The sequence below is a fragment of the Mesoplodon bidens genome, assembly GCF_964165515.1.
Source record: "Mesoplodon bidens genome assembly, chromosome: 3".
NCBI lineage: Eukaryota > Metazoa > Chordata > Mammalia > Artiodactyla > Ziphiidae > Mesoplodon > Mesoplodon bidens.
Window position 1 is genome coordinate 45,717,923 of NC_138178.1, and position 23,281 is coordinate 45,741,203.

General features: G+C 39.3%; 2 protein-coding genes across 2 annotated transcripts in view; both read right to left on the bottom strand.

The window, feature by feature from the left end:
* Positions 1 to 5,180, bottom strand: part of DNAAF4 (dynein axonemal assembly factor 4) — a 101,833-nt gene extending 96,653 nt beyond the window's left edge. Inside the window, exons 1-2 of the mRNA XM_081227393.1 lie at positions 5,099 to 5,180; positions 846 to 912 (exon numbers count right to left, since the gene is read on the bottom strand). The gene's annotated coding sequence lies outside the window, so the exon portion shown is untranslated. The remainder of the gene's footprint in view (positions 1 to 845; positions 913 to 5,098) is intronic.
* On the bottom strand, positions 928 to 21,694 carry PYGO1 (pygopus family PHD finger 1). The gene is made up of 3 exons (XM_081227394.1): positions 21,613 to 21,694; positions 5,099 to 5,184; positions 928 to 4,054 (listed from the first exon to the last, which is right to left on the bottom strand). Exons 1-3 carry the CDS (start codon positions 21,659 to 21,661, stop codon positions 2,930 to 2,932), a joined length of 1,260 nt encoding a protein of 419 aa, XP_081083520.1. The 5' UTR covers positions 21,662 to 21,694; the 3' UTR covers positions 928 to 2,929.
* Between the last annotated feature and the right edge of the window lie 1,587 nt (positions 21,695 to 23,281).

Below are 23,281 nucleotides of genomic sequence, written 5' to 3' on the forward strand. Positions count from 1 at the left end.
ATCACTTTCCCTACCAAAAAGCCTCTAGATAACTTCTGACAGTGTTATGTAGAGACAAATGTGGAACTAGTAAGAAAATTAATTCAAATACATGAAAATATTCATCAGCTATGATTGTAGTTTGCCTAGGATTCACTGTTAAAATCAACCACGGGTTTTTCTTCTGTAAATTTAACAGATTTGTATTTCAGTAAGGTGTTCTTAAGACCTAAATACAAGAATAAAAATTCACTTGTTTGTAAGTTTTTAAAAACAACTACTTGGAAATGGAAAATAAAAGAATCACATTATAAATCAAGTATTTTTAGACTAACTTGGGAGAGGTTATTTCATTTTCACAAAACAACTAATAAAAGTGTAAGCAATAGAGGGCGTTAGAAACTGCATAATCAGTTTTAGCAATGAGCACAACTTGAGTACTACCGTGTAAAGTGTTAACTCCTGAAGACGCTGGAAGGTTCTACTCTGCATCTACCTGACTGTATTCAGTCATTTAAAAAAAAAAACATGATCTGATGCTAGAACTAGGCATATAGCATACAGTGCATCATATCTTAAAAATCTGCACTCACTAGGATTTCAAAAACATCATAATTAGGTCCTTAAACATTCAGAAAATTATGTATCTTTAACAAAAACTACAATGTAAGCAAAATGTGATCTTCGAGTATGCTACTGAACATACCAAATGTCAAGAGTCAGCCCAAACTACTGCATTTTAACCTGTTTCAACTGGTAAAGTTTTCACACAAAGGAGTACCTAGTATTAGAGTTTATATCATTTCATTTCCTAAAACTATAAAGACATTTATATTACAACTATATTTAAAATATCTTGTACTCACCTCTAACTAGTCACAGGTAAATGGAGAAAACCTTATTATTCCCTTGTACCATATGAAATTGCTGCTTCTGTAGGTCAAAATTAAAACACTACTTAAAAAAATAAGTTTTATTCAATCAAAATACACATCACAAGCATTAATAGTTTTCTTCTAATAGGACATTAAATATTTCATTTTTATAAAATTCATCATTTGCTAGGCTGTATAAACTGTTCAAACCCTCCAATTACTGTTTTTCAACTGGAGAATATGAAGTTTCTTAGAAAAATCTCCAAGTGATGAAAACTACACCAGTTCACTGGATAAAGTTCTGGTGACTACAATGTAAACAACAGAATTGAATAATTCAATTAACTTTGCTTTAGTGGCTTGTGACATGTGACACCAGTGCTGTCATGTAAAAGTGTGGGTTCATGTTTATTAACCGAAGGACTATAATCAAAATTTTCATGCATAATTTAAATTTCTTGGCAATATTGCTGCTGCTGTCATTTCACCAAGGTTTAAATTATCCCTTTTGCAGGTCACCACATAGTCTTCAGAACTTTTTTGGTCACAACGATGGTTCAAGTTTGGGAGATTTACCAACATCCAACCATTGTATAAATTATTATCAATTGTCATATAGAATCCTTTTTTTGGGTCACAGGTTATGATCCGCTCCAAAAACAGGCTTCTCTTGTTTCAAATCTTAATGAGTGCACCTCCAACTGTCTCCATTCGTAATCATCTCTCAAGAGAATACTCTCAGGTCCATTTTTACTCTTTCCCCAGTCACAGCGGAAACTCCTGTCTGCTGCAGGGCCTCGAACTGTGAGTAAGCTCTCATCTTGGCTCTTAATTGATCTTTGCTTAAAATGGATTTTGAACTCCCCTGAGGCTCATTTTTAATCTTAATAATCTTTAATCTTAATAAGATCCCCAGAACGAGATTTTTCAACCCACCACTCTTTTGCCAGCAGAGCCCTCTAAGGCCAAATTGATGTTTCTACCTATCTCATTTGCAATATGTCCCTGGTTTGAAATGATATTAAGAAAAGTATTCACAATTCTTCTGAGGATACTGTATTATTTATTTCTCTGGAAAACAATAACAAAACAACTCAATAATCAAATTGAAGAGTGAAGAGCATAATACTGTTATATTTCTAAATAGCACAACTAAAAAGTCCTTTATGACAACTCTACTAATTGTAGTCAATTTTCAACTGATCTAATGTTAGCAATTTCATGTGGTACAATCCACAGGTTAATCAATACTTATTGAACATCTACTATATGCTAACATCTGTCTCATGTCTGTACAGACATCCTGGAAAGACTGAGTTGATAATATGAAGGTCACTAATTTCAAGGACCCTAATATGGGATGAATCTGGTGTCATACTCTTATTTTTTAAAACACTCATTAAAATGTATGCTTTCTTCCATGTTTTAGCTACATATATTCTTTCTGAAAACATGTTAAATGGATCCTCAAATATTTTTTTGAACTAAATATTTAATTTGATATTGCTGAAGTTCATTACTGGAATACACTTGACCCTTGAACAATGCGGGGGCTAGGGGTTCCGACCCCCTAACAGTCAAAAATCTGAATACAACTTTATAGTCAGCCCCCCAAAGCTGTGGTTCTGCATCCTGGGATTTAATCAACCGTGGATCATGTAGTACTATAGTATGTGTTTATTGAAAATCAGTGCGCCCATGCAGTTCAAACCTGTGTTGTTCAAGGGTCAACTGATACATTTTTCAACGATTCTAACTTTTAAAAGTCAAAACTTGCCTACATTTGCTATATATTATCTTGAAGCTTCAAGAGGCTTTTATGTTCATGATTACAAACTAAAATTTATTTGTATATTACTTTCTAATGCACCCCATATACATTATTCTTATTTAAGATAGCAAACAAAAACAATACAAAGTTTGCACTAGCAATGAAGTGGTTATTAATAAAAACTAAAAGGTAAATAATTTTTTTGTGTGTGCATTTAAAAAAATAATGTAAAACATTAAAATCCTGTGTCACTGAACCTCTGTAATACACAGGAGAAAAAAACCACTGTAGTTAATGCCTGTGATTAAGCATCACTGCCTACTGCAGGGGGACCAAAAGTTTCTCTAGTGCGCATTAACTGGACATCTTTGTCAGCCATACAGGTATCACAGCCCCATACTGCTGATGCTTCTGCTGTTAGGAGGCCATAAGCTGTTTCAGTCATTCCAGTGCAGATCCGATGAAACCATTTCTGACAAGAGGCTTCACATAAGATGGCATCCTGATCATCATTCACTTCATTTGTACAAATTCCACAAGGATACACTGGGTCAGAAGAAGAATGCCCATGACGGCTTGGGTGGAGAGAGGATTTACTGCTTTTCTCAGTGGTGCATGTATCTGCGGCACCTCTAGGTTGTCGTGGCTTATTCTGTGTCCCGTTTGCATGGCTGTTGTTTGTAGCTTCAGTGCTACTCGAACGGCTATTCTCTTGATTTACAACATTGTTTCGATTAACATTTTTTAATTCAATATTACTCTGATTCACTGTGTCATCCATATTTAAGTGAGGTGGATGAGCAGAGGAATTTTGATTAGTGTTTTTGGTTGCTCCTTGACTAAAGTCTTGTTTTGGGGGTGGTGCTTTTGCTTGACCAAAAGTGTTTGGGGGAGGAATAAAAGAATGATTAGATTCTAACGGAGAACTAAAATTTGAATTATTTCCAGGGACAAAGTTAGATGCCAAGTCAGGGTTAGATATTTGGCTAGCATTCTGTGGAGGAATCTGATTGAAGTTTTCAGCAGGATTTTGTCTAAAATGTTGATTAGGCATGTTAACATTCTGACTTAATGCATTATTATAAGATGGGTTTCCAAAACTCGAATTATCATGTGGCCCAAAATTAAAAGCATGAGGTCGATTAAAACCCATGCCCAAAGGATTCTGAGGAAATGGGTGTGGCTGATTCCTGAGTGAGTAAGGACCACAGTATGGGGAAGACATTCTTGGAGGAACGTGAGGTGGCATTCTGAATGTGCTGTAGCCTCCAAAGCCAGGATAACCAGGACCAAGATATGGATTTGACGAAGGTAGTGGTTTATAGGAAATAGTATTGTAGTTGTCATCAAATGGATTAGCAGCCACTAGATGGTCAGAGTTTGGATTTGGTGGTGGAGCATACTCAGACAATGGAGGAAAAGAAGGCCCCTGAAATGAAAATGTAAAATACAATGTTTTGACCAAAGAAGTCATAAATGTTAACATTTATGAACTTAGTTTTAAATTTCTTTTGAAGTGTTACAAAAATTTAATTCTTCACCTGACCTTTCAATTCCAAATAATGTTTATATTTATATTTAATGATAAAACTGTGGTTTCTTTCATTTAGGAAAGGAAATAAGGTGTACTTTTTTGAGCTCAAATCAATTGTTACAAACTCTAGAAGTATTCAGCCGTCAAAAGAAGCTTCATTACCATAATTTTCATTGCATATGCTTGCCTGTAACTCTAGAATTTTTCACTTAAATTTTAACTAAAAATACCTTTATACCTTCAAACAGCCATAAAATTAAATAACAGTAAACAGGATCTAAATTATTTTCCCTAGCTTAACTTCAGAGAGTTAGCTACTAAAGTATTCCCAAAGCACTAAGGCCTAGGCCTCAGACTGGAAAAATAAACTGCCAGTTTTAGTCACAACTGCAAGTTTAACAGTGTGGCCAAAATGGAAAAAGGTAATCTGTACACATTTCATACTTACTTGCAGTCTTTATAATAAAAACGGTGCTTCAAATTTATAGAGGATAAAACCAAGAAAGTCTGTATTTATAACTGTTTATTACAACCAAAGGTTTCAGACAAAAGATGCTTCCACCATGATTGCTTCATGATATGTACATACTACTGATTTATTATAATAGTTGAACATTACTCCAAGTTAAACTTGTGTCCATATATTTTTAAATCTTTTCATAAAACTACAGGCATCTATTCCTTTTAAATTAGCTTTAAGAATAAGCATTTTAATTTATCTGCCTACACTTCCTTCTTGCAATATTCACTCTAGGCTTACAGTCCAATAATAGCCACTAGTTGCAAAGCAAAAAAACCCCCAAAAACAAATCACTGCAGAATTCACTACTAGGTTCTGAATTAGGATAGGAAACAAAACCCATGACGAAAGTTAAATTTACCTCATAGCCTGATCATATCAGTGAAGAAAAACTGTTATTAAAGAAAATGCCAATTTACCTGGGTATTTGTCTTGCGCTTTTTCTTATCTGGGCTTCCTAGTTGTACACCTGGTCCTCCTAACCCATCCAGTCCACTATCACCACCTAAAAATAAATAAATAAATAAATCCAGATAATATTTCTACTTATCAGTGAAATTTATATCTCTCATAGCAATATCTATTATAGCTAACTGTTACTGTGTTTTCTATTTTTATTAGATAAAAGCAATACTAAGTTCTTATTATCTTTGTTCTTCAAAAAGTCTTCCCTATAATCTCAGCCAGAATCAGTCATTCACCTCTACCCCATAGCATTTTTTATTATTCTTTCAGTGAAAAAGTAATTCTCCATCCCACCCTCAAACCTTCAGTCATCTGGTTTCCTATCCCTGAAGCAAACACTGTTGCTAGTTTCTTATCTATCTTTCCAAAGATAATCTAGATAAATTCCAGCATATCTCTGGGGAGTACACAAACAATGGCATGCTTAGTATGGAACAATGGTCTGTACCTTGCTTTCTTACTTGGAAACCATTCCATGTCATTACATATAGAACTGCTCCATTCTCTAATAACTGAGTAGTTCACAGTATGATTATACCATAATTCATTAAACTAGTCCCCTCCCTATTGATGGATATTTTGATTGTTTTCAAACCTTTGCTGTTCTGCAATGAAAATCCATGTATCAATGTCTTTACACTCATGTAAAAGTCATTCCTAGGACGGGAATTATGGCATCAGAGGTATGTGCCTCTTAATTCTGAAAGGTATTGTCAAAATACAACAATGTATGTGAGTATGATTTTCTCAATACGATCAAGCAAAAGCAAAAGCTTGACTGCGAATCTAAGAAGTTTAAAAAAACATGGGATTTTCTTCCATTAAAAAACACACTTTTTATTACAGAGAATTCTGAACATATACAAAAGCAGACAGAATAAAATTATGTACACATATATGTAGATACACATTTGTAGTAAACTATAATACATATTTGTAATAGATTAATAAATAAATAAATCCAATGAGCTGACAGAGAATTATAGGAGACTTGCTCATACATGTGGATTCCGAGAAAGAGATATTTAAACTGAGACCTAAAAGATGATAAGAAATCTTTCATATGAAGAGCAGAACGAAAAGCCTCTAGGCAGAGAGAATAAATAGAAAGGAGCTTGAATGTGTCATGTCTGAGACATTTAAAAGAGGCCAGTGTGTTACGGAACTCTGGTCTGGAGAGCACCTTTAGAAGAGGCTAAAGAGACAGGCAGGGACCAGATCATTTTAAAGTGTCATGAACTGAATGCTCGTGTCCCCGCACAATTCATATGTTGAAGCTCTGCCCCCTAATGTGACAGTATTTGGAGGTGGGGGCTTTTGGAGGTAATTAGGGTTACATTAGGTCATGAGGGTAATGGGATTAGTGGCCTTATAAGAAGAGAAAGTGAACTCTCTCTCTCTCTCCACACCCCCTTCCTCCCTTCCACCCTCCTTCCTCCCACATGCAAACAGTGGGAAAGGCCATAGGAGGACAAAGCAAGAAGATGGGCATCTATCTACAAGCCAGGAAGACAGCCCTCACCAGGAGCTGACAAACTGGATGGCACCTTGATCTTGGACTTCCTAGCACCAGACTGTGAGAAAATAAATTTCTGTTGTTTAAGCCACCCAGTCTATGGCATTTTGTTATGGCAGCGCAAGCCAACTGAGACATAGAGCCTTATAGTTTATGGTAAGGAATTTGGATTTTATTTTAAGAACAGTGGATGATCATTTAAGGATTTTGGGCAGGAAAGTAACACGATTTATGTTTTTAAAAGATTACATTAGCAATTGTGCTGAGAATAAATTGGTGATGGGAATGGGGTAGAAGCAGGGAGACCAGTAATGATATCTTTACAATAGTAGTTCAGGAAAAGAAATGGTACTTGGCAATAAAGAGAAATCAGCGTGCTGGCGAGAGTTCCACACATAACAAAAATGCAAAGCAGATTTCTGTAAGAGCTATTTAGAAGAAGTTTAAATATTGTGGAGGTAAAAAACTATGACAACAATAAAATTTTAGTAAGGATTCTGGATGTTAAATTAATATCTAAACATCAAAAGCTTTCATTTTACAAACTATAACCAGTTAAAAGATAAAGTAGAAGATAAGCTTTCATTAAAAGGAACAAAACTAAACTAAAATAGCTAGCAATAAATTTAAGAAATGCACAAGATCAGTATGAACAAAAACTTTTTTAAAGCCCTATTGAGGGACAAAGAGGAAGACTTCTAATAAGTGGAAAGGTACTCCCTGTTCTGGCTAGCCATCTAGAACAAAATAATACTGTTTTTATTTAGCTCACATATTATCCCAGATAGGCTGGTTGTGCCCTCCTCAGAGACATCAGCACCTGGTGTTTGAGTCCCAGGCCCACAGGGCCCATCCTCTAACCCCACAGGCATTCATACCAGCCTAAGCAGCAACCCCTTCTCAGAGACCTGAGTTTAAACTCCACAGGGACCCTCTTGTGAGTTTATATATTTTAATAATTCCAACCTCTTTCCTATGTCCTTCAGCCTTAAGAATGGTAGCTGCTTCCCACAGTTGTTACCTCTGTAAAAACTTTAGTATCCTATTTTGCCAATTTAATATCTGTTAACAATACTTTATATCAAATTCTTTCCATTAAAAATAACTAGTCTGGGGCTTCCCTGGTGGTGCGGTGGTTGGGAGTCCGCCTGCCGGTGCGGGGGACACGGGTTCGAGCCCTGGTCCGGGAGGATCCCGCATGCCGCGGAGCAGCTGAGCCCGTGCACCACAACTACTGCGCCTGTGCTCTAGAGCCCGTGAGCCACAACTGCTGAGCCTGCCTGCCGCAACTACTGAAGCCCACCCGCCTGGAGCCCGTGCTCCACAACGGGAGAGGCCACCGCAGTGAGAGACCCGTGCACCACAACGAGGACCCAACACAGCCATGGATAAATAAATAAATAAATTTAAAAATAACTAGTCTGGTTTCTGTCTCCTGACTAGACCCTGACTGATACATATTTCAAACACCTCCCAGGCTGAAAATAGCATTACTCCTACGTTAACATCATTCCAGAGATTTAGCTTACTACCTACCTACTTTTCCTCCTGTGTATAAATTTGTGATAGTAATACCTTTACAAAAATGGGCTATTATTTTTTAAATAAAAGCATTAAATTTTAACTTTATTAGAATTTAATAAAGGAAAAAGAAATAAATTACACTGAAGAATATGCTAAATGTTTCTTCATCAGAAGAGAAATTTTTGAAAATAATTCTCTAAGGCTAAGAAAAGACATCAAGAAAAACATTAAGTTGGAGAAATCATGGTTTTTCTTTTTTCAGTCTTTAGATGGTGTCAAGTGACTTCCTGCTTTGAAAGTTGAGGATAGTATAGTATCACATCTTATTCTACGTTTTCCCTCCCTAAATTTAGCAGGGTATTTTCTATCTCTAGATTCTTCATTTCAGGTAAATTTTCTTTTCTCATATCTTTGAATACTTTTTTCCACTCTATTTGTTGAGTGCTCTATTTCAGGGGTACTAATTATCATTATGCTGGGGAGGTTTTTTAGCTCCATACCTATTAGCTCATCTGACTAGTCTTTTTCATCTGCACTTAACCTGATTATCTGAAGTTTTTCTATTATGTAACTTAATTAACTATCTTTATTCTGTTTCTAATTTGTAATTTATTTGTTCTCTATATATGTTGTTTTAGTCAATTTATTTCCTTAGGTCTGCAATTTACCCTTCTTCTGTGTTTTAATATTATCTTGTCTTTGAGCTCTTATTTTATTTAAGTTCTACAACTTGAAGTACATGTGAGTTATTTCCTTCTGTCCTGTAGGTTATGGGTTCTTCATCTTCTGCATGCTCTTTCTCTTTTTATTCTTTGTGTGTCAGTTTACTAGTTTGCTACAGTATGTTTACATAATTATCGTGCTTTTATTTTTATCTTGTAACTTTGCCCAGACCTTTAAGCTCTGATTTAATGTGCGTAACTTTGACTCCCTTTTATTCTTATCTAAGATTGTTTGCCTGGCTTAAATGGTTTGCATCTATTGAGATAATCATATGATGTCCTTTACATTATTTATTTTTATAAATTTATTTATAAATTTATTTATTTATTTATTTATTTATTTATGGCTGTGTTGGGTCTTCTCTAGTTGTGGCGAGCGGGGGCTACTCTGTTGTGGTGCGTGGGCTTCTCATTGCAGTGGCTTCTCTCGTGGAGCACCGGCCCTAGGCGCACGGGCTTCAGTAGTTGTGGCACGTGGGCTCAGTAGTTGTGGCTCATGGGCCCTAGAGCACGCAGGCTTCAGTAATTGTGGCACTCAGGCCTAGTTGCTCCGCAGTGTGTGGGATCTTCCTGGACTAGGGCTCGAACCCGTATCCCTTGCATTGGCAGGTGGATTCCTAACTACTGTGCCACAAGGGAAGTCCCCTTTACATTATTTTAATGTTGAACCCAGCCTGACATTCCTATGTTAGTAAACCCAACTTACTAATTTTTATATGAATGCTATATTTATGTGACTGGATATGCTAATATCCTCTTTATAATGCTTGCCTATGTTAGTAAGATTAACCTCTTGTGTTTCCTTGAAACATCCAGGCTCTTAATCCTAAGATTTTGTTAAATGCACATCTACCTAGTCAGGGGGTGCAGTAACCCATTCACATGGGAGGATTCCCTTGAGTCCTCTGATTCAATTTGTATCCCTGAAGGCTTCTTTTCTGTCAGAGAGTCCTTTAAAAACAACAAAAACTTCCCGTTTCACTCATTTTTTTTCTCACTCAAAGGAGTGAGAAGACAAAACTACTCATTTAATTTGCTTTTCCCCAGACTTGAAGTTATTAGTAATTCTCAACATTTTGTAAATCACCAGCAGCTTCCAAGGGGCAGGGATTGTTTTAGAAGCCTAAAACAGTGATCCAGATTTCACCCTGTTCCAGATTTATGTTACCGGGCTATGCCACTTCCCTTGTTTGCTGCTATCGCTGACATTTTTGCTGTTTTTTAAAACTGTTTTGGTTCATTTCACTTGAAATTTAGAAGAGAATCTGTACGGCAGCTTTGTTCTACCATCTTAGAAGTTTATATCTGTATCTATGTTCTTTCACTTAATCTTCATAACAAACATATGAGGAGAGTCATCCCTATTTTAAAAAAAGAAAGAAAAAGCAATGGAATTGTAAAGGTATGGATCATACCCGTGGTAAAAAAGCAGCTATGAAATCTAAAACTAGTATTTGTTTTTCTTTTGCTTTTAGATGTACAATTCAGTGGGTTTTGAGCATATTCACCAGGCTGTGTAACCATCACCACTATTTAATTCCAGAACATTATCAGCACCCCAAAAAGAAACCCCATACCTGTTAGCCATATAATATGTGGCTTTGAGTTTGGCTTCTTTCACTTAGCATAACATTTCTGATGTTCAACCATGTAATTTTATGTATTAGTATTTCATTCTTTTTTATGGCTGAACAATATTCCACATTATGTTTATCCAGTTGTCAGCTGGTGAACATTTGGGTTGTTTCTATTTTGGAGGGATCATGAATAATGCATTTATGCACACATTTTTAAATGAATATATGTTTTCAATTCTCTTGGGTATACACCTAGGAGCGGAATTGCTGGGCCACATAGTATCTCTATGATTAACATTTTGAGGAACTGCCCAACCGTTTTCCACAGTGGCTGCACCATTTTATGTTCCCACCTCTAAAGTCTGACAGTTCTAATTTCTTCACATTCTCCCCAAGATTTATAGTTTTTTTTTTAATATAGTGACTCTAGTGAGTATGAAGTGGTATCTCCTTGTGCTTTTAATTTGCATTTCCAAAATTACTAATGATGTTGAGCATCTTTACATGTATTTATTGACCATTTCTTTATCTTCTTTGAAGAAATGCCTATTCAAGTTCTCTGCCTATTTTTTAGTTAGAGTGTTTGTCTTTTCTGTTAAGTTTTAAGAACTCTTTATGTATATATTAAGGATACTAGAATCATCCAATGTAAAACACATAAGTTTTTAATTTTGATGAAGTTCAGATTATTTATTTTTGTTTTGTTGCTTGGATAAAACTAGGTTTATCTGCTTCTAATATAGTAGTTTGCCTCCCTAAGATCTTACACATATACTGTCTTCCTCAGTGGCCCACAAAAGGCAAAAATGTAAACTGGTTCAAACTAAAGGAACTCCTATCTTAATATAATCAATAAAAAACACTGAATCACTATGTTGTACACCTGAAACTAATATAATATTGTAAATAAACTAAACTTTAATTTTTTTTAAAAACTATAAACAGGGAAAAATATAAATATTCATTAAATTAAAATATAGTTGTGACCATTAAAAAAATTTTTTTAATAAAAAAATGACAAAGGGACTCCTATCTTTTAATTTTAATTTGACATGGTAATCCCATTTGAATAGATGGTAAGTAAAGAACTAAGAGAGAGATCCAGTGCACTCCTCAAGGTCATTCATTCAAAATCATATGGCTCAGGAATGGTTAAACTACTTAACCAATGTATAACTTTCAGCAGCCTATATACACTGAACTAATGAGTTCATATTAACAATTTGTATGCAGTTTTCCATAACAGTATATACTAACATACTGAACAGAGAAATGTGTTGTTCTTGAATCTGAATACCTAGAAATTCTGTGGAAAAGAATTAGTAATGGGCTTGAGGTCAAATAATAAAGTGGCTATATAAATAAACAAAAGGTCCAAACATCTAAGTCCTGTCCTTCCTAACATTTGTTATGGGTATTTCATTATAACAAAAGTATCAACAGAAAAAGGTAATTCTTTTTTTTTTTTTTTTTTTGCGGTACATGGGCCTCTCACTGTTGTGGCCTCTCCCGTTGCGGAGCGCAGGCTCTGGACGTGCAGGCTCAGCGGCCATGGCTCACGGGCCCAGCCACTCCGCGGCATGTGGGATCCTCCCGGACCGGGGCACGAACCCGTGTCCCCTGCTTTGGCAGGCGGACTCTCAACCACTGCGCCACCAGGGAAGCCCGAAAAAGGTAATTCTTAAAAAATAACAAGTTATTAACAAATTAGTCTCTAATCTAGAATACATAAATTACCATTCACAGCACTATTAAGACTACTGAATAATTGTAATTTTACTATTAGAATGCTGTAATTTAAAGATGGACAAAATGTACTCTTAATGGTTAGTATCTACCATCTCTGGTCATTTTGTAAAACTTTAATGATAATTCCTGTATTTACTGTAAGGTAAAACTCTGACATTTGGAATCATTTAAATAAGTTCATTATTTTCAAGTAATCTGTAAGCAAAACCACCTAAAATCCTTTTTTGAAAATTGAGTTTTATAGTATTAGTTTTTTATTTAAGAGTCTAATATTTCCCTCCATAAAACAATCTTCAAGTTCCCACTGGTCTCAGTTGCCCCACTTATTGTTCATCTAAAAAGTTAACTATGGGCCTCCCTGGTGGCGCAGTGGTTGAGAGTCCGCCTGCGGATGCAGGGGATACCCGTTCGTGCCCCGGTCTGGGAGGATCCCATATGCAGCGGAGCGGCTGGGCCCGTGAGCCATGGCCGCTGGGCCTGCGCGTCCGGGGCCTGTGCTCCGCAACGGGAGAGGCCACGACAGTGAGAGGCCCGCATACCGCAAAAAGAAAAAAAAAAAAAAAAAAAAAAAAGTTAACTATGTAACATTTCCAATGGCTCTGACTCATGGCCTTACCTAGGTCCCTCCCATTGCTATATGTAATACTGGTGGTTCTGTCATCTCCATGATGTTAATAAGTAATGTTAGATCAGATTCATGGTCATCGGGGCTAATCAGAATATAAGCTACCAAGAATTTCTGTAATTATTACTCTTTAAAAACGAAGTGCAAAGGGAGGGGAAAGTAGTGGTCATAAAGCCAGTTATTTAGGTTACCTTAATAACTTTTTTTTTTTTAAGAAGATGTTGGGGGTAGGAGTTTATTAATTAATTAATTTATTTATTTATTTATGCTGTGTTGGGTCTTCGTTTCTGTGCGAGGGCTTTCTCTAGTCGTGGCAAGCGGGGGGCCACTCTTCATCACGGTGCGCGGGCCTCTCACTATCGCGGCCTCTCTTGTTGCGGAGCACAGGCTCCAGACGCGCAGGCTCAGTAGCCGTGGCTCACGGGCCCAGTTGTTCCGCGGCATGTGGGATCCTCCCAGACCAGGGCCCGAACCCGTGTCTCCTGCATTAGCAGGCAGACTCTCAACCACTGCGCCACCAGGGAAGCCCCCCTTAATAACTTTTGATACCAAAGTGTCTCTCTATCTGCTCTACATATCTGCTGCGGCTGACTCTGCAAGGTAAACCATGAACATTCAGCCAGAAGTTGAAAGTTGTGGGGCACAGAACCAAGAAAAGGGGAACTTCCAAATCTTGTTGTAACAGTGGCTACTCTGATCCTTCTGTTAATAATTGAATTTCTTCAACTCATCTCTTCACTCCTACCTTCCCAGAGCCCTCCGAATGCACAAGGCGGAAGCGAAGTGGGAAAGGGTGATATCAACAATAGAAAAAGAAACCTCTCTCATCTTAAGGAATTTTATCTATATATTATCACTTTTCATTATGCCAATCAATCTCAATTAAGCACAAAAATAGTTTTACCTCTCCTTTTACCCTTTAACCTTTATTTAGAGCTGGAAGCTTAAGTTGTTTCTCTACTTGTAGTCTTAGAGGAGAGTCCAACCTACTAAATGATACAATTTTTTCCCCATCTACAGACGCTACAAATCAATGATTTTTTGATATGAAATCCGTTTGTAAGTATAAAATCATTCTTTTATTTGTAAGTACTTTTTATTTTGTAAAGAGTGGATTATTTACTTTAGGCCTTTTATGCATTTTTTTTTTTAGGTCTAGTTACAACTTCTTTATTCTTCCTATTAAAGACTCAATCTATTTTGGTCCCATGTCCTTAAAAGGGAGTGAAGGCATTATTCTGTACACTAGATAGCAGTGTGCCTTTAATATATTTTAAAATTTCCTTTATTAAACTCACTTTATTCACAATAATGGTTTGGTTTGTGACAGTGACTGTTCTCATAAGTAATGTGACTACATTATTTTAAAATATTTTATAATCAACATTTTCCTTTAAAGAGACTTGCTTCATCATTATTCCAAATAAGTGTTTATTTTAATATGTGTATGTGGTATAAGGATGTATTCTAGGCTGATTAAATGACTCAAACCAGGTTTGTTTTCCCCCAAAATTCATATGTTGAAATCCTAATCCTCATTATGATGGTATTAGGAGATGGGGCCTTTGATAGGTGATTAGGTCATGCGGGCTCTGCCCTTATAAAGCAGTTCTGGGAGATTTAGTGCCCTTATATAACAGACCTGGGAGAGTTCCCTAGCCCCTTCCACATGTTAGGACAGGGTGAGAAAGACTGTTGTCTATGAACCACGAAGTGGGTCTTCATCAGACACCGAATCTGCTGGCACCTTGATCTTGGACTTTCTAGCCTCCAGAATTGTAAGAAATAAAATGTTTGTTGTTTACAAGCCACCCAGTCTATGGTATTGTTACAGCAGCCCAAAAGGACTAAGACAGTGCCTAACACATTGCCTGGCACACAATGGGTACTCAATTATTAGTTCTCATTTTGCTTTCCTTTAGACTAAACTATACCACTAGTGCACTTCATTTCAGCTTCTATAGTATTTATCATCCTATCAAAATATGTAATAGCCAGCAGTGTCAGCACAATCAGTAGACACTCAAGTATCAGTTTTTCACAACAGCACAGAAGTCTGGGATATAATGTCCGTTTACTCTACCATTTACTATGGATGTGAACATCTTAGCTAACAGCTTTATCTTCACCTGAAACACATACTTCTGTAATACTGGTCTCTACTATGGAATGGAAATATTGTGAATTAATATGTGAATATAGTATTGTATGAATTCCATTAAGCATTTGGCAAAATGGCCTTATATGATTGAAATGAAAAAGACATTATTTCCTTTTAGAATGCAAGGCAGAAAGTGTCTGCTATGTGATGCCCCAAACCTAGATCAATCTGGGCATGTAATAAATATTAAATTCAGAAAGCCCTCAACATCAGTGATTTAAAGTTTCATATATTTGTGGCTCTTGTGCCAGCTGTTCTCCCCAAACTAATGATCTTTGCATTACTGAGGTACATGAGGTTTAAGGCTGCTCACAAAGGTAAAGCTTAGAAGCGTGGGTGGACGGTATCCAAGTGTGAAGCTGACTCTACACAATAATATCAATACCTCTAATAATGGGCGGTCTCAGTGGAGCTGAAGCTTTGAGGATGAGTATCTTACCAAAGTCAGGAAAAAAGAGGGCATGCCTAGCAGAAGGAACAGAATGTGCAAAGAAAAATTTAAAGACATGAGAGATCATGACAACATCTAGAGAGGAAATGTGACTATTTCAGAACTGGAGCATGGGAGACAAGGGTAAGCATTTTATGGAATATGAAGGATCGAGGACTAAGTGGTAGGTCTGGGCCAAATAAAAATATAAGAAGGTTGGATTGGGTTAATATAAGAAGGTTGGATTTTTATCCTAAATGCAATGGGGAACCAAAGAAGAATTTTACAAAAAAGAGTAACATGACTAAATTGTGTTTGGGGAGCATTATAGCAATGGAACATATTGGCTAGGATTTGGGGCTCTAGAATTTAAGTTCTAGCTTTGCCACTTACTAGCTGGGTAAACTTGAATATGTTACTTAACCACATCTTACTTAACCTCTCTGAATATCAATTCCTCAATTATAAACCTAGAATGATGATATCAGCTAGCTTACAGGGTTACTGAGAGGATTAAGCAAGATAATCCATTTAAATTACTTAGCAAACTGTTTGGTAAGTACTCAATAGATGGTAGTTACTTACCACCAGCAGTAAGTAACAATGTGAAAAATGGGTTAAGAAAGACAAAACGGGAGGCCACTGAAACCAGTGATAGGGTTATTATAATAATCAAAGAGAAAAGCAAAACCTGAACTAAAGAAGTGGTTGTGGAAAGATTGAGGAGATGATGGGTTCAAAACATACTAAGGAGACAGATGATCTAGGACTCTGGGACAGTGTTGAGTTGCAGTGGGGCATGGGTTTGGGTCACTAGATAAATGATCTTCATCAAGTTAGGGAATATGGGAGAAAGAGCATGCTGGAGGTCTCACAGATAGACACCTTTCATTCTACTTGTTAACAACAAAATCCATTTATCTCCCCCTCATAAATTTACTCTTCCTGTTATATATCTGACACCATTCTCATACATTTTTCTCCTCTACCTCTCTGGCTACTCCTTCGCATCCTGTTTTTCAGGGTCCTCTTTCCTCTTTTATCTCCTAAAGGTTACTGTTCCTAAAGTTGCGTTTCTCAATGCTTTTCTCTTCTCACTCTTCACTCTCTTGGGTGAGCTCATCTACTCCCGAGGCATCAATTAGTATTCACATGTTCACTGATAACTTCCAGATCTCTATTTCTGGCTCAGACCACCCGCCTCGGTCCAAACCGCGTATATCTGTTGCATACACTGCAGCATCCCAGGGGGATAGTCATTCAATGTGTTGAAAACCAAACTCAATAGTTTGAGTCAGCTTCCCTGACACTCTGCCTAGCCCTTACATATGCCAATTAAAAAACAAAACAACAAAAACCCCCAATCCTTTCCTGCAGACTTTCTCTCGTCAGCTCTTCCCCTCAATTCTGTGACTGTAAATTATGCTTCCTCTTCAATCTTAATCCAAATCTTCCATACACTTCTCTGATCAAGATGGTCTATATTTTTTTAGTACAGTCTACTTTTAGCACTTCTGTGACATTTTTGTGTTACTATGCCATTCTAAAATACATGCTTACCTCTCCAATGTCATTTCTAACTCTGGTTAAAAGTGTTTCGTCTGAGGGTGCACAGTCTTTTAAAAGCAGATAGCTACTTAATCACTTTTGCCTCATGACTAGTGAAATTTCTACTTTTACTAAAGAACTATCATTTGTTCATAGTCTAGATAGAGTTATCTTGATACTATATAGTGTTCACCATAGTTCTGATATGAGCCACTAAGTCTGCTGTCTTAACTTCTTCAGGCAAAATCAGTAATAAATCAGATATAACTGTATTTGAAACAATAAATGTGGCATTTATGTTAAAAAAAAGCATTTCATCTGAAATGAATGCTTCAACTTCCTTCTTCATCTCTAAATTTGTTTTTCTTCCTTCATTTTCTCTTTTTTTCCCCAAGACTAACTCTTCATTTGCATCCTTGTTGCTATTCCTTCTCTCATATGCAGAAACCTGATTTATGAGGAGTCTTGTCTGTCTAATGCCCAGCTTCCACAACAGCAAATGCCTAGCACATGGCAGATATTAAAAAACATGTACTGAATGCTTTATTAATGAATTATCTTCCTTTCTGTTGCTTTTTCAGTTTCTCCCCTCTCCTTCTAAATCAGGTTCTTTTGTTTGTCTACTAATATGTCTGTCATTTTTCAAGGGAGAAAAAATAAATAAAGAGAACCCATACAAACTTCCTCTTCACTCTCTTTCCAAGTTATTGGCTATGTCTTTCCAAGTTATTGGCTATGTCTTTCCTTCTATCACCAAACTTCTTTTAAATCATATCTTCACCACTTAATATTCACTACTTTGAAATGTAGTTTTCTCCCAAAAGTGCCTTCTCAAAATCACCACTAACTTCCTAGACCTTTTTCTCATCCCTCATCCTCCTTGTTGCTCTTTTTACATCATTTAAAACAAAGGAACACCCACAGCTTCGTAGAACTCTCCTCCAGGAGGCCTTCCTTGACTCCCTTAAAGATAGGTTATATACGTTCCTTTATTTCCTGTAGATTATCACAGCATTTATCATGCTGTTTGTAACTGATTACTTATTTGTCAGTATCCCAGACTACACTAAAAGTTCTTGAAGATAGGTATTATGTCTTCTTAATCAATGTATTCCCACTGTCTGGCACTATAACTGCCCAACAAATATTTGTTTAATAAACGAATGAATAGCATCATCAGATCAACATCTAAGAGTTCTAAAAATACTGGATAATGGGAGTGTTGGTTAAAGTAAGGAAAAAGGGGAAGTAAAAGTGGTGGGAGGGGCTATGGACAAACCAAAAGCAGCATAACGATACGAATCAGTTCCTTCATGTATTCACTGATTCGTTCATTTGATATTTACTGTGAGCAAGGGAATTAGGAAAGAAACAGAAAGATAATCAAGATATTGCACCTATCCTCATGGATCTGTCTTACAATCCAGGGCTGAGGGTTTGGGGAGTGGTAAGAACTGGTAGGAAATAGGAGTAAGATACTTTGCCACTAAATAGCAATTCTGAATCTAATATTAAGATATCAGGACAGGGACTTCCCTGGTGGTGCAGTGGTAAGACTCCAGGCTCCCAATGAAGGGGGCTCAGGTTCGATCCCTGGTCAGGGAACTAGATCCCACATGCATGCTGCAACTAAGAGTTCGCATGCCACAGCTGAGGAGCTGGCAAGCCACAACTTAGGAGCCTGCCTGGCACAACTAAGACCCAGCGCAACCAAATAAATAAATATTAAAAAAATAAAATTAAAATAAATAAATAAACTATCAGGACAAGTTTGGAAAACCACCAATCAGCTTCCTCTGGTCCACTTACCTTCACAATCTAGGTCTACCAGCAGCAGTTCTCAAACTTTAGTGTACATAAGGAACACCGGGGGAGCTTGTTAAAGATGCAAAGAAATCTCTCAGAAATTCTGATTCTGTGGGTCCGGGAAGCTACGTTTTGAATAAGCATCCTAGGGGATTACGATGCTTTTGGTCTACAAAGTCCTTAGTCATTCACATTGTCATAATTTTGCCATATCTGAGTTATGTCTATAATATTTTCTAGTAATTCCTTTAAATTTAAAAAATATATAGGTCTTTCTCTATATAGACAGATATACGCAGATATGTCTATTTATCTATATCTTGGTCTTATCCTAAGCAAAAGGTTTGATAACTTATATTTTTGATAATACACATGAAATAAATACATAACCATTAAAAAGTCTGATTATATATGTATCATTGGATAAGAAACAGTTTGAGAAGCATTGTTCAAGAGATTATGCTCTGCAAACACCACATTCTACATGCAGTCTGATGATATAAATTATAACTAGAAGCTCCAGGGCAGTGAAGTTCAGCAGAATTGTGCTTCGGAAGAGCTCATGTAGATAATCTGGTACCTTTTATGGATTATAAAATAATTTTAAAATGTTTTAAAAATTAATGTTCTAATTAGTACAAAATGACATCATAAAAACCCCTCTTCATATTGGCTTTTTATTTTAAAAAGTGCTTTGTCTTTTATTCTGGTACTTGACTCTCAGAATATTCTTGAGCTGACACCTAAGTCAACTTCCAACAACTAGGGCATCAAACTTAAAACCAGCAGTTGTAATAAAACAAAGACAGATCTGTAGTCTTGACGCACAATAAAATACCCATCAATTTTATTTAAAATTACATTTGATTAAGACTGATAATTGAGTTCAAAGGTATAAACTTGATAAAGCTTTCTTTTCCTTCAACCCCAAAGTAATTTATAATAGTAGGCAAAATAACATGGCAAACATATCAAAGAAATAACTATCTCAGAAAGGTCTATTCCTTAAAGGCTTTGGCAATTCATAACCACAAAGAGAAAAGAAAGTTGAAACAGAAAACCTTCACTAAATGAAAGATTGTGCTATTAAGCCTGTAAAAACAATATATTCTGCTCTAAATTATGTTTTTGCTTAAATGGCTAAGAAAATCAATCTCTAAATACTCAAGTGATGTTATTTGGATATCACATTGTCACTGTGTCACAAGCCAGTTCTACAGGTTTAACCTCTAGTCACAAGGAACAAAAACATAGATGAATGACTGTGGTCCTTGATCTCTACATCACTTAAGTCAACTGGAAATTTACCTTACTACTTACTGATTTATAAAGCACTTTATCCTGTTTGGATGAAAGGATTATTTCAATAACTTCCTAACTAGCCTCCCTGCTTTAGCCCTTGTTCTCTACAGTCTATTCTCCGCAGAACAGCCAGTTAAAAACATAAGGCAGATCACTCTTCTGCACAAAACCATCCAGGCGCTATCTCAGAGTAAAAGCCCTAATCTTTTAAATGGCTCACAAGGCCAATATACATTCACCGCATACTTCAACTCAGCTCACACTACTCTCCCTTTGCTCACTCACAATAGCTTCTTTGCAGTTGCTTGAACACACTAGGCAAATTCCAGACCCAGGGCCTTTGCACTTGCTGTTCCTTTTGCCAACACTTCTATTCCCACACATATCCATATGGCTCTGTCACTTCCTTTGGGTCTTTGCTCAAACATCATTTTCCAGGTTAGCCCTCTTATACATAATCGCTACCTCTCCACCCCCATACATATTTTCTAACCACTCTCCCTGCTTTGATTTTCCCCATACCACTTACCATTTGACATCCTATACCATTTATTTGTTCATCATTTGTTTACCCTACAAGAGTCTGCATTCCTCCTGGGTGCAGATGGTCTTTTTGCTTAGTTCACCGCGGTATCCCAGTGCCAAAAACAGTGCCGGGCACACAGTAGATGTTCAATAAATATTTGCTTAATGAACAAACAGTATTACTTCAACTTTGGGACTTTCGGCCTGAACCCTATTGAAAGCTGGAAATAAGAGCTGGAGGATACTCCCCAAATTTCCAGACGGCACTTGGTGTCTGTGAACTTACATGCGTTATCTTTTGTCTGGCACATCGTTCCCTCTGATACTTCTTAGATAGTAAGGCAGCAGGAAAATTCCTAACTAGTGTGCAAGGAAGAAGCAAGCCAACCGTGTATAAAACTGATTTGGGGCGATTTGATTCTTATCCATAAGCCAATAGTGAAAAGCCTTTTGAATGAATATAGTTTCTCTTCTTAAGCCTAAGGAAAATAAAGCTGTATGTTTGTTGCCTTTTGGAGAACGGGAAGGGGGGCTGGGAGAGACACGGAGGCCCGGCACACCTTCTGTAAGAGCGTCAACTCTAGTGCGGTCCAACTTACTTTTTTTTGGGGGGGGGGGCATCGTTCGTGGTCTCTGCCACGGGGTGTTTCTTTCTCACCCTCTGAGCTGCCTATTGTGCTGTGTCTGGCCAACGAGGTAAGGTGGGCGAGGAGCGGGGTATGAAGGGATGCTGAGTGCGGCTTCAACTGCCTCCTAACACAAAGTCGGGGCGGCCAGGGCTCGGCGCAGGGGACGCGGGGGACGCGCGCCTCCGACCGCAGCCCGGGCCCCGGGGCGCAGGCGGGACGCGGGCTGCGCGGAGTTAGGCCCGGACAGAGCCCCGTGGCCTCCCGGCGGGCGGGCACGCGGCCCCCCCCACGCTCCGCGGCCCCCGCGCGCCCCGTTCCCCCCGCTCCCCTCAACCCGGCGCCCTTCTCGGTTACCTCGAACTCTCTTCAGCGAAATGGGATCCTTCTCCTGTTCTGCTGACATTACAGACCGCAAAGCATGACTCCCCCCCAGGCCGCGGGAATTCGGTCTCTTTGATGCTGCGGCGGCGGCTCCTCCTCCTCCTCGCGGGGCCGCTGCGGCTGCGAGGCGAGCCTCCGAGACGAGGCGCGGCCGAGGGCGGTGGGGACGCGGGCCGACTTTGCAAAGTTTGGGAGGAGGACGAGGCCTCGGGGCGGCCGGGCGGCGTGCTGGGGCCGGCCGGGCTCAGCGGCGGCGGCGGGAGAGCGGCCTGGGGGCGGCCCCCCGCTCGGGGCCGGCGTGTGCGGAGGACGAGTGCGCCGCCGCCGCCGCCGCCTCCTCCCACTCCTTCTTCTTCGCCGCCGCCGCCTCAGGAGCCGCTGACAGGGGAGGCGGGAGGCGGGCGGCCCGGCCCTGGCGGCGCACTCACAGCGCCCTCTGAGGATGAGGTCTGCGCTCTCGCCGCTCCCGAGTCGCAGACACAAAAGCCCCCAGCTTACAGCCGCCTGCAAAACCCGCTCTGGGGCGGGCGAGGGACGTGGCGCGGTCCCGCGGCTTCCCCGCCCCGAGCTCCCCAGCCCCGCGCGGGGACGGACTTCGGGGGGCGGGGGCCGCTGCCTCGTCCCGCGGCGCCTCCTGCCGCTGCTGCCTCGCGCTCCGCCTCGGCCCAGCCCCCACGGCCCGCGCGCGCCTCTCGCTCCACGCGGGGCTAGCGGGCCCGCGGCCCTGGGAGCCGGGGCGGGCAGCGCGCGCCGAGGGGCCGCCCCGCCCAGCCCCGCGCCGACAGGCGCCCGGCGCTCCCTCGCCGCCACCGAGCCAGAGGACGCTCAGCTCGGCGGCCGACGCGCCCCGGGCCGGCTTCTGCGAGGAAACTGCATCTCCGAACTTCTTCGGAGGCCGCAGCAGGCATCTTGGCCTCGCGGCCAGGGATCTGAAAGAGGAATGAATGAGCCGAGCAAACTTTGTACGCGGGAGCTGGAGAGTTCTCGGCGGGCAGGTGGAGACCCAGATGCCCCGACTGTGTGTCAGTGATCTGGACACCTGTTTGTGGAATGCCCCAAATGCAAGTTTTAACGACCCGATTCTTCAAAAAAGAGCGATGCGTAATTAATACAAGAAAGGGAGATGGGTGGAAACGGTGAGGCGCCGGGACCTGATGTAGACGTTAAATTTTAGGAGAAGGATCTCCCCGCCCCTATGTGACTGTAGATTGTATTTGGTTACTGATTCCACATCCATCGTTTAGGCTGTGTGACCTGAGGCAACTTAGGTAACCTCTCTGAGTCTCAGATTTCAGATCTTGAAAAGGCAGTGGGGCTATATCCCTGAGGTCTCTTCTAGCTCTGACGTTCTTTGGCTTACTTTCACGAAACTGTTCTCCCTGTTTGTTAGGTTTCCAGTTCTCCTACTAAAGAGAATCTGTAGGTGCAGACTCTAATCTTCAATCAGGTGAGACTGATTATTTTGATCCAGAATCACTGAGAAGCACTCATTAATCATATTCAGAACAGATGTAAACATGAAGCCAGTGTTACAGCCTTAAGGGCTACGTGACAGACAAGCACCACAGCAGAGGAATCAGCTTTAAATGACAAGATATGGTGTGACCATGGGACAAATGTTATCCTTTCCCATTTAATACGT

What these genes read in the sequence shown, in the direction of transcription:
- PYGO1 (XM_081227394.1), bottom strand. Translation starts at nt 21,661, where the DNA reads ATGTCAGCAGAACAGGAGAAGGATCCCATTTCGCTGAAGAGAGTTCGA. An exon ending in TTCGCTGAAGAGAGTTCGAG is followed by an intron (nt 5,185 to 21,612) that starts GTAACCGAGAAG and finishes ATTTATTTTTAG; the next exon opens with GTGGTGATAGTGGACTGGAT. An exon ending in AGCGCAAGACAAATACCCAG is followed by an intron (nt 4,055 to 5,098) that starts GTAAATTGGCAT and finishes TTTTCATTTCAG; the next exon opens with GGGCCTTCTTTTCCTCCATT.